The sequence below is a fragment of the Ipomoea triloba genome, chromosome 8, assembly GCF_003576645.1.
Source record: "Ipomoea triloba cultivar NCNSP0323 chromosome 8, ASM357664v1".
In the NCBI taxonomy this organism is placed as follows: Eukaryota; Viridiplantae; Streptophyta; class Magnoliopsida; order Solanales; family Convolvulaceae; genus Ipomoea; species Ipomoea triloba.
In genome coordinates, this window is record NC_044923.1 from 16,240,302 (window position 1) to 16,259,385 (window position 19,084).

The following is a 19,084-nucleotide window of genomic DNA, read 5'->3' on the forward strand; positions in this document are numbered from 1 at the left end:
CCTCTCAATGAGCAGTAGCCTAACTTTGGCATCTACAACCTCTTTATTAAAGAGTTTAGAAAATTTATTGATATTTAGAAAAATACTTATTATTCAAAAATATTATCAAAAGCCATCAAGCAAAAGTTTAAACGATTCGTCTTCTTCTGTCGCAAGTGAAGGTCGATCAACAGTTAACGGCAAGGCAGGATCAACAATTAATGGAGGAATATGAAGGGGATGTATAGGAAGGGTGGGAGAATGAAGAAGACTCATCATCTCCCTATACTTTATCTTTCTGGTACATGAATCCCTGAGCCTAATATCTGCTGGATTCAACTTCAAATTCGGATCGCTTAGCAACATTTCCCTTCTACTTTTTAGTTCCTTCATTGCTTCCTTTATGTCATGGTCATTTTCGATGTTACTAAATACCTGTAAAACATTATATTAACATTCACCTTATAATGATACAACTTTGGAAAAATAAAAAAAANTTAGTTCCTTCATTGCCTCCTTTATGTCAGGGTCATTTTTGAAGTTACTAAATACCTGTAAAACATTATATTAACATTCACCTTATAATGATACAACTTTGGAAAAATAAAAAAACTACCTGAGCTTTTCCTGATAGCTTTTGGAAAAATAAAAAAACTACCTGAGCTTTTCCTGATAGCTTCTCCAAGCTCACTAACTGTCGATATGGCCATTTAAATAGCTTCTCCAAGCTCACTAACTGTCGATATGGCCATTTAAAGATTCCCTCCAAGCTCACTAACTGTCGATATGGCCATTTAAAGATTCCCAATTCTCTACACCTTTCTTTCAAAATCGTATACCCAACTCTCAGTTCCTTGGCGGCTCGATATATAGGCAGATGGAAATATTTGGAAATCATTTCCTTGCTTATTGTGGATGAATCACGAAAAGTTCTTCGCGTATTCTTCCGCTGCCTATGTGCAAGAGTTTCAATCATACTCCTTTCTACAACTACAGAACTTGTAGTCATATTTCCTCCTACACTTGCGTTACTTGCAACTGGAAATGTATTTTCCTGTACAAGTATACCACTTGTTGATGCCATAAGATTTTCTTTCGTACTTAAGTGGTTCATGGCTGCAACAAAGATGAAAAAATATATTACGTCATCGCCATTGCATATCAAGAAAAAAACATATGATTACCAGTAGCCTCAAGCAGTCCTCCCATATTATGCTCAATACCCCAAAATGGATCAAAGGGTATGTTCGGTAACAATCCATTACCAAAAGTTGATATCCCATGTTGTTGATCCCATAAAGGATATTTGCTAATATCGGAAGATGTACAAGAAATTTGGCTTGGAAAAAATGAGGCAGGAGCAGCATCAGCAACATCAACCAATAAAGGATATCCGATAACATCGGAAAATGGATAAGAAATGTGGTTTAGTAAAGATGAGGAAGGCGTAGGGTCGACCAACTCATCACAAAAGGAATACTCCGTAATATCGAAAGATGGGTCAACAATTTTGTTTGGAAAAGATGAGGAAGAAGCTGGGTATGCCGTATCATCCCATAAGGAATACCTAGCAATATCATAAGTGGTGTAGGAAAATTGGTCTGGAAAATAAGCTTGGCTCGCCATTTTTGGAAAAAATGACGTTCAAAAACAAAGAGAGAATAGAAAAAGATAATTCAGTGACAAAGAATAAGGTAAAACACCATTGAGGATAGTAAATGATGGAGATTCTGAGATTTGAAATAGCAAACACACCTTTCAATGATGTCAGATATTAAGCTTGTCAAAAAACAAACAGTTCACGATCGAAAGTAATTGGTCGCATCCGAATCGTAAAAAAAAAACTGTACACTTGACAATCGTGCCAAATTTTAAATCAATTATGTCGGCTAATTGTCCAAGTGTGACAAAAGTAAAACAGTTAAAAAGTTATTATATGTAAATATAGTCCAACCAAGCGCAATAGTTCTTTGTCGGATGTCATTAATCATGCTAAATTTATCCCAAAAAAAAAAATTCACACGCGAAGTTCAAAAGTAAAATGGAATCCTAAAACCATTTTGTTGATAGATCATTTGTTTGGTTTTCAGCCGAACATAGGAAATAAAGAGATGTTATGATTATAATTTGCTTCTATTTTTTCAAATACTTAAAACTGCAGTTCATAAGGAACAAGGTAAACATATACTTTACGTATATACCACATTTATAGCTAATGTTATCTCCTTCCATTTCTCAGTGGATGGTTTATACACCACCCTTGGTGGTTAATATGAATTCTCTATTTCTCAAGTTTTTNGCAAATACCTGGATATTTTTTACCATCCTTTCCAAAGTCAAGAATTTCCGGTTAGGCCATTCGGAAATTCCTAATTTCCTACATACCCTCCTTAAAGTAGATGAGGTAATCAATAATTTCTTTGCAGCATCAGGTTGTTGCAGATGTAAATACTGAAGCATCTCTTCTTTAGTTATTGTGTTGGGATTACGAAAGGAATTTTTAATCCTATTTTTCCCAAGTAAGACAGTATTACTAATACTTCCTACAGCTATCCCAGAAGTGGCATTATTCTCCTCCATAAATGCAATATTATTCTGATTTTTAGCCACAACGTTCGTAGCTAGATCACCTTAATAAGAAGTTACCCATTAAAACAATATATATCATAAGAAGTAAAGTTTATGAAAAAGTGTAACACTTACCAACAACTTCGTTCAACTCTAATTGTAAATCCACTATATCTTGAACATAGACTAAATCCATACTCGTTTGAGATACATTAGTCCTCAATGGTGATATTTGAAAATCATTCCAAAATGAATGATCATCGGTTGAGTCATTTTTGTGAGGAAGAGAGGAAGTAGAATGACTTGCCATTATGAAAAATCATAAACAAAAAGATAAAACTAAGAAGAGAACTTATAATAAAAATGTTGAAAATATAAAAAAGATGTGAACAACAATTTAATAAACTGAAGAAAATATACCCCAAATGGAGCATCCTCATCAACTGACGGCTACTGTATATGGTAAAATGACATCTATTGTTCGAAAGGACAGCTACGTTGACAATTTGAACCACTGTTTCCAAAAAAAAATCTACTGTTTTATACAACTTATGCACATTAAATTTTCTTGATTGGCACACGAATTTCCCTCGAAATAATCAAAAGTCTTCAATAGTCTCACATGATGTTTAATTAAACTGTTAAACTTTTATATAAATTAATGATTCGATTGGCATTAAAATCTTCTTAAGTGTAACTCACATTGTTTGTTGTTTTGTCTTTGTTCTTAGATTTATCACTTTATTAAACTTGTAACACTTTTTAGATATGGCAAATATTTAACTTTGTAATACACGGAATATAATATACCATAATGCTAAATAATCATTTACTCCATATGTTTATCTTGACAAAGACATATAAATTAAAGTTTAGACACATAAATGATTTATTACCATAAGATACCCACTCAAGGTAATAGCTAAAAATTGTTTATGTTTATAAATGTCTATTGTACTCATATATTTGCATCATTGAATGACAATAAATGATTGATAAATATTTGTCATCGTTATCACTTAAAATTATTACTTCCACTAACTCTATTATCACTTAAATTAGGGATCCAATTACNTTTGTTTAATATGCAAATTTGTTTACAAGCAAAAACTCAAACTATGTTAAATGCTTTTTCACGTGATTTAGGAATTTATCGAAGCTGAATGAAACGAATCATTTGGAGATCATTTTGTACATGTTCGATTCGTACTTTTATATTTTTTATTATACATTGATGCAATTTGACACAACTTTTTTTTTATTGAGATGGACAAGAATTTAAATGCATGTATAAGTCTTCATTTCAAATTGTTTGTTTTCTTTCGTGCAACACAACTAACTTTATTTAAAGAAATAAAAGCATTACATGTTAGTACATTTATTTGAATATGAGATATGAACAACCAAAAACACAAGTTTCTATGTTTGTTTTAGAAACTGTACGAAAAAAAAAACCCAAAGTAGGACACTAACAATGATATAGGAGAATGAACTACAATTTTAATAAACTTGTATATATAAATGCTACAACTCTATTTATTATTAATAAACTTGTATGTATGAATCTCCGTTTGACAAAAATAAACTAGCTCTTTATATTTATATCGTACATAACTATTGAAATAACACTCTTGACCTCTTAATTAAATTCAAATTTAAACAAAAAAAATTACAAAATAAATACCAAAGAATTTAAATTTTAACACATTTTTTAATATCATTGTATTTATTCGATCTTTGTTGGGCATTATACTACGCGCATCGCGCGTGCCACCGCTAGTTATATAATAATTTCTTATCAGAAATTATAGCCTTCCTTATCATTCCTTATTTATGGTTAAAATTGACAAAATATTCAAAATATGATTCCATTCCTTATTATACATGGAAATTAATGAAATATTTTATTCAATTCCATTCCTTTATGGATTCCTTATTTATGTACATATATTAACAAAATAGTAACACGGAAAGTAATAATTATTAAACAAAATTATAGTTATTATACCATGCAATTCAATTATATGGATCAAAATATTTTAATCTTGCGTATTTGTAATATATATATATATCACTATATGAAGCATATTATAGTATTCAAAAAAAAATTACTATATTATGTTAATGTATGTAATTAAATTCCTCTCATGATAATATTCAAAAAAAAAATTCCAACAATCAAATTACTATATGATTTATAGTATAGTTATCCAATAAAATATTACTATATTATGTTAATGTACGTAATTAAATTCCTCTCATGATAATATTTAAAAAAAAATCCAACAATCAAATTACTAAATGATGTATATTATATAGAATTCAAAAAAAATATTACTATATTATGTTAATATACGTAATTAAATTTCTCTCATGATAATATTCAAAAAAAATTCCAACAATCAAATTACTATATGATGTATATTATAGTATTCCAAAAAAATATTACTATATTATGGTAATGTACGTAATTAAATTCCTCTAATGATAATATTCAAGAAAAAAAATATAACAATCAAATTACTATATGATGTATATTATAGTATTTAAAAAAAATTACTATATTACGTTAATGTACATAATTAAATTTCTCTCATTATAATATTTAAAAAAATCAACAATCAAATTACTATATGATGTATATTATAGTATTCCAAAAAATATTACTATATTATGTTAATGTACGTAATTAAATTCTTCTCATGATAATATTCAAAAACAATAAAAATCCAACAATCAAATTACTATATGATGTATATTATAGTATTAAAAAAATATTACTATATTATGTTAATGTACGTAATTAAATTCCTTTCATGATAATATTCAAACAAAATAAAAATTCCAACAATCAAATTACTATATGATGTATATTATAATATTACAAAAATATTACTATATTATGTTAAAAATAACTACAATATTATTACTACTATATATAAATTTCTTCCTACATAAATGATGTTGGTTTTCAAAGTTTAAAAATGTGAAAGGTATAATATATAATTATTATGATTTTAGCACTCTACTAATAACAAATATAACTATTATTGCATTAATTTAAAAGTTTTGTAGTACAAATGCTTTGAACAAATTTTATAAAATACCATAAATTATAAAAATTTACAAATCTAAAATAATAGTTATTATTTAAATATTATGAGCTCAAAACAAATTAATTTACGTTAATAACATAACTGAAGAAAAACTAACATAAAAATGAACTAATTGAACTAACTTACATTTGCGGAGTTTGAAAAAAATATAATGTTATTGGCTAAATGTCTCACATTTAAATATAATGTTATTAAATTAATTGAAATTCACATATTTAAGAATGATGCATTATCTCAAGATCTGTCAATTTAAAACGAAGAAGAATAAGATATTTATTTTTTTGAATACAACGCTCAATCTCATGACCTCCCATATGGGAGAGTCACTACATGCATGTCATCTGAGCAAAGGTGCTCGACAAGAATAATAGGTAATAGAACTAAAAGAAAAAGAGATAATAAAACTAAAAGAAATAAACTTTCAATAAATTAGTTAAAAATATATCATAGATCTACAAATATTGAATCACAAAGTCTATTGTGGACCTATTATTTAAATAATGATGATCTAGAGATGTTTAGATTGTGCTACATTTACGGGTTGAAAAATATTTAGAAACAAAACTAAATGGTTTCTAGACATCTATTACTATTTATGATAACAAATAAAAGTTTTAGGAAAGAACTTGTGTGTGACTGTCTCATGGTCTCAATCCATGAGACGGGTTGGATCTTTAATTAACGAGGTCAAAGATCTGACCTATTAATCAAAGATCTGACCCGTCTTACGGATTGAGACCTGTGAGACGGTCTCACGCAACTGTTAGTCAAACTTTAAAATATCACCAAAGTAGATTTTGATATAAAACTCATATATCAATGTAAAATTTTAAAATAAGAATGGTTTTTCATGCAATGAAAAAAATTAGTATATAATAAAAAAAATTATCAATTTCTCTTTTTATCCATTTATGTAGACATATTATATTTATTGTATTTTGTATAATATAAAAATATATACACATTTTTTTTATAGAATTGTGATTATTGCCATAATTATACATGTTAATTACTACAATGAATATTTATTAAAAATTTATTTTAAAATATGTCTAAACTCATATTCTTAATTAAAAAAATTCAAAAATATTTAAAAATTTGTCTCAATATATAATATAGTTAGGGACTACATTAATCCATATAAATTTAAAAATTAAATTCTTTTAATTTGTAAATGTAATTTTCTTAATTATAATTAATAAAATATAAAATATAATTAAAAATAAAATTATAAAATTAACAAAATGTGTATTCATAAATATTCAAAATTTTAAAAATACATACATACACATACGTATGCATTATATTAATCATACAAAATTAAAATGCTATTATTCAATTTATTTATAAATTTAATTATTTTAATTATAATATATCAATATAAATTATAATTACAAAAATTATATTATAGAATTTGCATATATACATATTAATAAATATTATTTGTATATACACTATATTACACAATCATATAAGAAAATGCGTCTGAGTAGAATTTAAAATCACATATACAACATTTATATTTTACATTTTTTATAATTTCTAAGTATAGTTTCTTAGTTATTATTCATATTGTTAGAATTATAATATATATGAAATAAGATTAGGAATAATTCGATTTAATAATGTAAATTTTTCTCTATAAATTTATATAAATATGTACATGATTAGAGATTATATTAATCATACAAAATTTTACTTTTGTATGCTATGATAATAGATACTTGACCAAATATATGAAAATTCAACTATATTATTATATTGTACATTTTAATATATTTGTATTTTTAAATTTTATTATTTAAATTCATAATAACAAAATTTTTTCCGTGCACCGCACGTGTAAAACACTAGTCTAAAAAATTTGAAATGCTAGCTTTCCCGCTCATTTTAGTCTAAAAAATTTGAAATCGGTCAACATAATATCTACTATATATATATTATATACTAATAAGAGCCAAAGAGAGTTAGGCCTAAAATGGGTTTTGAAAAAATGGCGGTCAAATTATTTAATCAAATGGATGATTCATATGAATTATTTAATCAAATAGATGGTTAAGATAATTCAGATTAATATTATTAATAGAGATTACCTAATTAACCTTACTTTTATGATTATCCATTAAGTTTTCCGTTAAATATTTCCTTCTCCGTTAATATTCCATTAACTTTTAACTTACCCATTAATTTATATAAGAAAGGTCTTAGATTCTAACCTTATCTCAATCAAATTTGACATAATTAAGTTTCTCACTCTATTTTACCCTTATTAAATTAAATAAATTAGTAGCTACAACAAAAAATGATACATATGTATTTCTTTAATTTAGAATTATGTGTCTACAATACCTTTATTTGAAAAAATTATTCATTATCAAGAAATTAAATTAAATAAGAGAAATAATTTCATTAGTTATATTGTCTTTATTTTCTCTCATGCAAAGATTCTTTATATTCAAATTTATCAATTGATATTCATTACATTGTCCATTATCTTATTTTTACAATATATTGTAATTAAATATCAAAGTTATAGTACAAAATAATGTTATATATTTATTTACCAAGTTTTTTATTAATACTATGAAAAAAATTTAAAATAATTTGAAGCTAATTATATTAACTACTTGGGGATTGGTTGACAAAGAGAGTACTCAAATAATAACCCAACAAATTGAAGCGGAATCACTCTATTTTACTCTTATTGAATTAAATAAAGTAATAGTTACACAAAAAAATTATACATATGTATTTCTTTAATACCATGAAAAAAATAAAAAAGAATAGTTTGAAACCAATCATATTAACTACTTCGGGATTTGTTGACAATGGAAGTACTCAAATAACCCATTACCCAGCAAATTGAAGCGATAAACTACTTTTTAAAATCTTTGGAATACATAATATTTTAAATTTCAAATTTTTATTAATTTATTTAATCTTTTTTCTTAAACTAGCGATTTCTTTATCCACAATAACTCATTCAACAATAATGGTTAAACCAAATGAACCCCAAGCAGAACACCTAAAGGAAAGTCCATAGCTCCTATATCATAATCTCATTGCATAACGTTGTCATCTATGCTACCAACAATAACCGAATTGCAAATAACACACTACCAACAAAAAGAAAGAGAACAAATAGTAAAGATGAAGACAATGACAATGTTAATCAAAAGAGAATTAAGAACACTTAGAAAAATTCAAATTAAAAGTAATATTTATTTAGACTATCATTTTTAGACCAAATATTTAGACTATCGATTTTACAAGGTTGCAAACATTTATTTTAGTAATAATTATAATGAATTTTCTATATTATCTTGGATTCATATACTTTGAGTTAGATATTTAAATAAAAAAATTCGACATTCAATTACCCATGTATAAACTTCTTCTATATAATCTTGCATTGATATACTTTCAAATATTTATTTAAATATAAACATTGGGCATTAACCCATTCGCGCTATGCACGTATAAAACTAGTATCTACTATACTAATAAGAGCCAAAGAGAGTTAGGCCTAAAATGGGTAGAAAAAATGGCGGTCAAATTATTTAATCAAATGGATGGTTCAGATGAATTATTTAATCAAATAGATGGTTAAGATAATTCAAATTAATATTGTTAATAGAGATTACCTAATTTAACCTTACTTTTATGATTATTCGTTAAGTTTTCCGTTAAATATTTCCTTCTCCGTTAATATTCCGTTAACTTTTAACTTACCCATTAATTTCTATAAGAAATGTCTTAGGTTCGAACCTCATCTCAATCAAATTTGACATAATTAAGTTTCTCACTCTATTTTACTCTTATTAAATTAAATAAATTAGTAGCTACAACAAAAAATGATACATATGTATTTTTTTTAATTTAGAATTATGTGTCTATAGTACATTTATTTGAAAAAATTATTCATTATCAAAAAATTAAATTAAATAAGAGAAATAATTTCATTAGTTATATTGTCTTTATTTTCTCTAATGCAAAGATTCTTTACATTCAAATTTATCAATTGATATTCATTACATTGGCCATTATCTTATTTCTACAATATCTTGTAATTAAATATCAAAGTTATAGTACAAAATAATGTTATATATTTATTTACCAAGTATTTTATTAATACTATGAAAAAAAATTAAAATAATTTGAAGCTAATTATATTAACTACTTGGGGATTGGTTGACAAAGAGAGTACTCAAATAATAACCCAACAAATTGAAGCGGAATCACTCTATTTTACTCTTATTGAATTAAATAAATTAGTAGTTACACAAAAAAATAATACATATGTATTTCTTTAATACCATGAAAAAAATAAAAAAGAATAGTTTGAAACCAATCATATTAACTACTTGGGGGATTTGTTGACAATGAAAGTACTCAAATAACCCATTACCTAGCAAATTGAAGCGAGAAACTACCTTTTAATATCTTTAGAATACATAATATTTTAAATTTTCAAATTTTTATTAATTAATTTAATCTTTTTTCTTAACCTATGGATTTCTTTATCCACAATAACCCATTCAACAATAATGGTTGAACCAAATGAACCCCAAGCAGAACACCTAAAGGAAAGTTCATAGCTCTTATATCATAATCTCATTGCATGACGTTGTCATCTATGCTACTAACAATATCCGAATTGCAAATAACACACTACCAACAAAAAGGAAAAGAACAAATAGTAAAGATGAAGACAATGACAATGTTACTCAACACTTCAACAGAGAATTAAGAGCCACTTAGAAAACTTCAAATTAAAAGTAGTACTCCCTCTGTCCCATTTTACCTGTCTTACTTTCATTTTTAGTTTGTCACAAAATGTTGTCCTCTTTCCAAAATTGAACATCGTCATCATTCTACTTTTCACAATTTACCCTTATGACTTTTGCTTTCTTAATGCTTTTATTTTCAAAAGTGAAAAAGTTAGGGGCATAATTGGAAAGCACATCCCATTTACTTTAATTTCTTAAAAAACGTGCAAAAAGCAAATGAGACATCCAATTCGGGACGGAGGGAATATTTATTTAGACTATCATTTTTAGACCAAATATTTAGACTATCGATTTTATAAGGTTGCAAACATTTATTTTAGTAATAATTATAATGAATCTTCTATATTATCTTGGATTCATGATATACTTTGAGTTAAATATTTAAATAAAAAAAATTCGACATTCAATTACCCATGTATAAACTTCTCCTATATAATATTGCAAGGATATACTTTCAAATATTTATTTAAATATAAACATTGGGCATTAACCCATTAGCGCAATGCGCGTATAAAACTAGTTATATAATAATTCCTTATCAGAAATTCTAGCCTTCCTTATCATTCTTTATTTTTGGCTAAAATTGACAAAAATATTCAAAATATGATTCCATTCCTTATTATACACGGAAAGTAATGAAATATTTTATTCAATTCTATTCCTGTATGGATTCCTTATTTATGTACATATATTAACAATCAAATTACTATGTATATTATAGTATTCAAAAAAAAAAATTACTATATTATGTTAATGTACGTAATTAAATTTCTCTCATGATAATATTCAATAAAACAATTTCAACAATCAAATTACTATAAGATGTATATTATAGTATTCAAAAAAAAATTACTATATTATGTTAATGTACGTAATTAAATTCCTCTCATGATAATATTCAAAAAAATAAAAATTCCAACAATCAAATTACTATATGATGTATATTATAGTATTACAAAAATATTACTATATTATGCTAATGCACGTAATTTAATATTTTAATTTATTATAATAAGATAAAATTGAAATCTTCTATTCAATTTAATATTTTTGTATTATAGATATTTTAAATTTCATTTGTTTTATTTTTTGAATTTCAATTAAAATTGTTAAAACTAAAATAATTTAATTGCATTAGAATATATATATATTTATTACTTTAACTGAAATAATTTTTTAATCCTTCCATGCACATATTGGGAACTTTGTTACAAAGTAAAAAAATTAAAATATATCAAGTGCAATCTCATTGTTATTTGGTATATTTTTTTCTTCAAATTATATATATATATATATATATATATATATATATATATATNTATATATATATATATATATATATATATATATATATATATTTTGCTAAAAAGAGAAAATAATAACTATAATACATATATACATATATTGAATCATTATTGCATGTCAGAAGTTCATCCAAAAAATTTGTTGTATGCCAATTCGTTTACTTCATCTAACTTTTAAAAATAACTACAATATTATTACTACTATATATAAATTTTTTCCTACATAAATGATGATGGTTTTCAAAGTTTAAAAATGTGAAAAGTAAAATATATCATTATTATGATTTTAGCATTCTACTAATAACAAATATAAGTATTATTCCATTAATTTAAAAGTTTTGTAGTACAAATGCTGTAAACAAATTTTATAAAATATACAAATCTAAAATAATAGTTATTATTTAAATATTATTAGCGCAAAACAAATAAATTTATGTTAATAACAACACTGAAGAAAAACTAACATAAAAGTGAACTAATTGAACTAATTTATAGTTGCGGAGTTTGAAAAAAAATATAATTTTTTTTATAAATGTCTCACATTTAAATATAATATTATTAAATTAATTGAAATTCACATATTTAAGAATGATGTATCATATCGAGATCTATCAATTTAAAATGAAGAAGAATAAGAGATAATAGAACTAAAAGAAATAAACTTTCAATAAATTAGTTAAAAACATATCATAGATCTACAAATATTGAACTACAAAGTCTATTGTGGACCTATTATTTAAATGATGATCTAGAGATATTTTGATTGTGCTACATTTACGGGTTGGAAAATATTTAAAAACAAAACTAAATGGTTTCCAAATATCTATTACTATATATTTATGATAACAAACAAAAGTTTAAGGCAAAAACTTGTGTATGACCGTCTCATGGTCTCAATCCGTGAGACGGGTTGGATCTTTAATTAACGAGGTCAAATATCTGACCTATTAATTAAAGATCTGATCCTTCTTACGGATTGAGACCCGTAAGACGGTCTTACACAAGTGTTACTCAAAGTTTAAAATATCACCAAAGTAGATTTTGAAACAAAACTCATATATCAATGTAAAATTTTAAAATAAGAATGTTTTTTCATGCAAGGAAAAAATTATATAATATTTATAAATATCTATTTGATAAAAAGATGATCAAATTCCTCTTTTCTATCCATTTATGTAGACATATATTATATTTATAGTATTTTGTACAATATTAAAATATATACACATTTGTTTTTATAAAATTGTGATTACTGGCATAATTATACACGCTAATTGTAAATTACTACAATGGTTACTTATTAAAAAAATTATTTTAAAATATGTCTAAACTCACACTCTTAATTAAAAATTCAAAAATATTTAAAAATTTGTCTAAATATGTAATAGAGTTAATTCCAGAAATAGTCATTCGACTATTGACTTTTACCAATTTTTGTCATTGACTTTTAATTTTACCAAAGTTGGTCCTTTGACTATTGATTTTGTACCAATTTTGGTCCTTCTGTTAAATCTATGTTAATTAGATTTGAGGGCAAAAATGTAAAACCAAATATTTTAACATTTCTTCTTCACTTTGTTTCCTCTCCTCCATCGCAAGATTATATAGTGAACAATATGAGTCAATATATTTATTTTTGACATTTTATGTTAAATTGTTTCAAGTAATTAATTAATTATTTATTTTTTTTGTTTACTGCAATGTAATATATACTCTGTAACTTTTTTTTTATTTTGTAAATTCTCTAACTGGATGTGGAGTGTTATTGTATATTTTATTGTTGTATTCGGTGTTTTTTTATTATTATTATTTGATAGCAAAAATGGTAGAAAAGGGCACCACTAGGAGGGGAAACAAAGTGAAGAAGAAAGGTTAAAATATTTGATTTTACATTTTTGCCCTCAACATAGATTTAACGGAATGACCAAAATTGGTACAAAATCAATAGTTAAGGGACCAACTTTGGTAAAATTAAAAGTTAAGGATAAAAATTGGTAAAAGTCAATAGTCGAAGGACCATTTCTGGAATTAACTCTATGTAATATAGTTAAGGACTACATTAATCCATATAAATTTAAAAATTAAATTCTTTTAATTTGTAAATATAATATTCTTAATTATAATTAATAACATATAAAATATAATTAAGAATAAAATTATAACAAAATGTGTATTCAAAAGTATTTATATTTTTAAAAATACATACATACATATACTTATGCATTATATTAATCATACAAAATTAAAATACTATTTTTTAATTTCTAAATTTAATTATTTTAATTATAATATAGCAATATAAATTATAATTACATAAATTATATTATAGAATTTACACATATACATATTATTCAATATTATTTGTATATACACTGTATTACACAATTATATAAGAAAATGCGTCTGAATAGAGTTTAAAATCACATATACAAAATTTAAAATTTACATTTTTTAATTTCTATATATGATTTTCTTAGTTATTATTCAAATTGTTAGAATTAATAATATATATGAAATAAGATTAGGAATAATTCAATTTAATTATGTAATATTTTCTCTATAAATTTATATAAATATGTACATGATTAGAGATTATATTAATCATACAAAATTTAAATTTTGTATGTTATGATAATAGATACTTGACCAAATATATAAAAATTCAACTATATTATTATATTGTGCATTGTAATATATTTGTATTTTTTAAATTCATAATAATAATAAAAAAAATTCCGTGCACCGCACGGGTAAAACACTAGTTTGTATTATATTAGAATGAGTTAATTTCAGCAATGGTCCTCCGACTATGTTGATTTTCAAAAAGAGAAAATGCCCAAAATGGTCCATTGACTATGGCCTTTTCTTAATTTAGTGCATCGACTTTTAATTGCACCCAATGTGGTCCCCAGACTATGGAATTTTAAGCCAAACAGGTCTCCGTTTGATTTGGCGTCAACCAGGCGTTAAACACAAGGGCATAATAGACAATTCAAGACTTTTGTCATTGAAACCAGTTGACCAGTCGATTTCATCCCAAATTAGCGAACACGATTCCTTCCCCAAATTAAGCCCTAATTTCCGAAGTGTTCACCGTATCCATAGCCATCAACGGAATTCTCAAGCCATCAACGATTATCCATTGCCGACCACGAATATGCACAGCCATTGACGAGTTTCCCCAACCAAGGACAGTATGGTTTGCCAACGAAGAAGTCTGGGTTCCGATTTGCCAAATTACGGTTAGTGCTTTTGTGCTGCTTTATAAGTTTCTTTATAGGTTAGATATGCTTTCTATGTTCGTGTATTTGTAGCTTCCATGCTTTATATATGTTCTTTTGTGCTGCTTTATAAGTGGATGTCCATGTGTTTTTGGTGGGTGCTTTTGTTGAGTAGTGTGTGCTCCCAAATGGATTGGGGACCACTATGTTTGTTTGTTTTATGTGTTTTTGTTCCCTGTATGTGAAAATCAAGAGGGGACCATTGTGTTGGTGTGTATTACATACAAAAGGGTCCCACTATCTTTATTAAAGTTGTTGGTTTTGGACTGTATTACTGCCCATTTTACTGCACTGCTTAACACATATTATTTAATACTACAGAATGTCAGTTTTAGTCTTGTTTAACACATATTGTTTAATACTGCATTTTACTGCACTGCTTTAGTCAGTTTTAGTCCATTTTAGTGCACTTCTTTAGTAAGTTTTAGCCCATTTTTAGTATTGTTTAACACATATTGTTTAATACTACAAAATGTCAATTTTAGTCCATTTTACTGCACTGCTTTAGTCAGTTTTAGTCTTGTTTAACACATATTGTTTAAAAGAGTAAATGCCCATTTTACTACACTGCTTAACACATATTGGGCATTTTCTCTTGTTTAAAATACTGGCCAGTTTACTGCCTTATTCATTTATCTATTTTTAATTTTTTTAAAATCTTTTTTCATGTCAAAAAATCAGATGACCATGATGAAAGTGACCTATTTACACTTAAAATAAGACATGGTGGTAAAGTACAACAACCTGAATCAGTAACCTATATTGGAGGGTAGATAGAATATTTTGATTATGTTGATGTTGATGAATGGGGTTATATAATTTTGCAAGAAAAACTTGAAGAATTAGGGTACAATAGAAATGAGAACAAGTTATATGGCTTAGGGGGAAATGGGTTGATTGAGATTCTATCTGATCTTGAAGCATGGGATTTAATTGACTTTGAAGGGAAATAGAAGTTTGGATAGATAATGGTGAAAATGGGAGGGAAGTTAGTGGTGGGGAAGTTAGTGAGAGGGAATTTAGTGGTGAAGAAACTGATGGAGAATTTGATTGTGATGATAAGTTAGAAGAAGAGGCAAGGATTGATGATATTGCATTTGATAAGGCAGTAGATCCTACTGTAGAGTTTCAGGGGGTTGGATCAAGTGCTAATGTGCAAGATAAGGAAAATCAGTGTGTAGTAAATGAGGAAGTGAACTTTTCTGATGAAGGGACTCCTCATGGCAGTGATGAGGAAGTTGAAGATGACATTTGGCCACAGTTTAGGGCTTGTGATATGCAATGTCCTCAATTTACTGTGGGTATGACATTTGGAACTAAAGCTGAGTTTAAAGAAGCCATTGTAAATTATGCATTCAAAGATTGTAAGGATTTAAAGTTTGTAAGGAATGATAAAATCAGATTTGTAGCCAAGTGCAAACAAAGTGACTGCCCATGGTACATCACCCTTAGGAAGAATGAGAATGATAACTGTTGGAGAATTTCTGTTTTTAATGATAAGCATGAGTGTTCTTGGGGTGTATGAGAACACAATGGTTAGCTCAAGAAGACTTGCAAAGAAGTGGAAGAAAGAAATTGGTAGCAATTCTGAATGGAAAGTAAGTGAGTTTAGAAACAGAGTGGCAATAGATCAAGGGTTCCATATATCTCAAAAGGTAGCCGGCTTATAAGGCTATGAAATTTGCTAGGGCTAACCTAACTGGAGAAATGGAGGACTACTTTAAAAAGTTTTGGAGCTACTACCTTGAAATCCAAAGATCAAATCCTAACACTACTTCTATTGTAAAGACGAGTGAATTTATAGAAGATGGAGGACAGAAAAGATTCTTAAGATGGTACATATGTTGGGAGGCTTGCAAAATTGGATTTTCACATTGTAGGAAGATTATTGGTGTTGATGGTTGCCACTTGAGGTCTACATTTGGGGGTTACTTGCTTACAGCAACAGCAATGGACCCAAATGATGGAATTTTTCCTATAGCTTATGCACTTGCTGAGGGTGAGAGTAAGGAGTCATGGTCCTGGTTTTTAGCACTGCTTAAACATGATCTACGTATTTCTGAGAGTGAAGAACATATGTACACATTTGTGTCTGACAAGCAGAAGGGTTTGATTCCAGCATTTCATAGTAAGCTCTCCCATGTTAGTCACAGATTTTGTGTCAGACACTTGTATTCCAACATGAAGGTTGCTGGATTCCATGGAAAGGCAATTAAGGAGACTATGAAGGTTGCTGGATTCCATGGAAAGGCAATTAAGGAGACTTTGTGGGCTGCAGCTAGAGCCACAACAGTTAACTCTTTTACAGAAGCAATGAGGAAGATGAAAGACTTGGATGTGAATTTTACAGAAGCAATGAGGAAGATGAAAGACTTGGATGTGAATGCATTTGATTGGCTTGGAGACAAACACCCCTCTGAATGGTCTAGGTCACACTTTAGCACTGATGCTTTGTGTGACATTTTAGTGAACAATGTGTTTGAGTGCTTTAATGCCATGATTCTTGATGCTAGGTCTTATCCACTAATTAGTTGTTTGGAAAAGATGAGGACAATTCTTATGGTAAGACTGTTTAAGAACAAAGAAGTAGCAACCAAATGTTCTGGCAGAATATGTCCTAGAATCCTAAGGAAACTGGCAGTTGAGGAGAAATATGCAGGGCATTATTTGCCAATTCAATGTGATTTAATGCTGTTTGAGATCACTGGAATGCACACTGGAGAGCATCATAAGATTGATTTGGCTAGGAGAAGTTGTTCTTGCAGAAAATGGGATCTTACAGGAATTCCCTGTAAGCATGCTATATGTGCCATTTGGATGAAGAAACATAATGTCCTGGATTATGTTGACAACTGCTACTCTATTGAGACATATTTGAAGGTGTATCAAGCTGTAATCAAGCCAATGGCTGGGCCAAATGAATGGCCTATGACTCATAAGGAACCACCTTTGCCTCCTTTGTTCAAAACAAGGCCTGGTAGGCCTAAGAAATTAAGGAAGACAGGTGCAAATGAAAATTCAAAGGGGAAAACAGTTGCTGAACAAATTTCAAGAGATGGGATCTATATTTCAAGAGCACATGTTCCTCTTCACTGTACATTGTGTAAAAAATCAGGCCATAACAAAAGAAGGTGCCCTTTGAAACCAAAACAGACTGTGAGTTTTAAATCCTTTATTTATACTTGAATACATATCATGTTACTTTATTAACCATGATTGCAGATTGTGAGTTTATATGCTAATGCAAATCCTTCATAACCTAATGCTTTATATGCTACTTTATTATTACTAGGCAAATGTAAGAGGCAATACACAACAGCAAAAAGAAGTTCCCATCACAGATCAATCATTGGCAGGGCTATATGAGGTAATTGCATACTTGTATTATGTAATAGGTTCTAGTTGGAGTACTTTGAGCAAATGCATGTTTTATTTATGTAATAGGTTGAAGTTGGAGTTGACAACTCATTCCAAGGACTGCACAATTTAGTAGACATTCCAGTTGACATTCCATTTGAGGTAAAAATTGATCTAATGCATTGTTTAAATATGATTACATTGTAATGGTCATCCTAATTGCTTACTTTTTTACCAAATGCAGAGTCAGTCCTATAACATGGCAGAAGAAATACCAGTGCAGACAGGACCTCTCAGCTTCTCCACCCCCTCCACCACCCCCTCCCAAAAGGCCCCCTGCAAAAAGGACCCCTGCAAAAACCATGAAGACTCTTGGTATAAGGAGGAAGTACAAGACAAGGTCTACTATGAATTTCAAATCCAAAATTGGTGTCAATAGCAAAGAACCAATAGACATTGAATGACAATGTCATAATCTTAGTATTAGGCTGTTTTGGAATGACCATGTAATCTGTTTTAGATACTTGACAATTGATGTTTATTTTGGATTGTGTTTTGTGATGGCAATATGTTTTAGATACTTGACAGTTGATGTTTATTTTGGATTGTGTTTTGTGATGGCCATGTAATATGTTTTGGAATAGTCATGTAATCTGCCCATTTTTATATATAAGAATGAGCATGCTAGA

The 19,084-nt window shown here is 27.5% G+C and overlaps 2 protein-coding genes across 2 annotated transcripts; both read left to right on the top strand.

The window, feature by feature from the left end:
- Window positions 1-1,616: 1,616 nt before the first annotated feature.
- LOC116027025 lies at window positions 1,617-16,668 on the top strand. Its single transcript, XM_031268453.1, has 3 exons — window positions 1,617-1,673; window positions 14,863-14,999; window positions 15,984-16,668. Exons 1-3 carry the CDS (start codon window positions 1,617-1,619, stop codon window positions 16,561-16,563), a joined length of 774 nt encoding a protein of 257 aa, XP_031124313.1. The 3' UTR covers window positions 16,564-16,668.
- Window positions 16,669-16,709: 41 nt separating this feature from the next.
- LOC116027026 lies at window positions 16,710-18,987 on the top strand. The gene is made up of 6 exons (XM_031268454.1): window positions 16,710-17,225; window positions 17,268-18,194; window positions 18,331-18,405; window positions 18,483-18,557; window positions 18,640-18,795; window positions 18,973-18,987. The coding sequence occupies exons 1-6, from the start codon at window positions 16,713-16,715 to the stop codon at window positions 18,985-18,987; spliced, it is 1,761 nt and encodes a 586-aa protein (XP_031124314.1). The 5' UTR covers window positions 16,710-16,712.
- The last annotated feature ends 97 nt before the right edge of the window (window positions 18,988-19,084 follow it).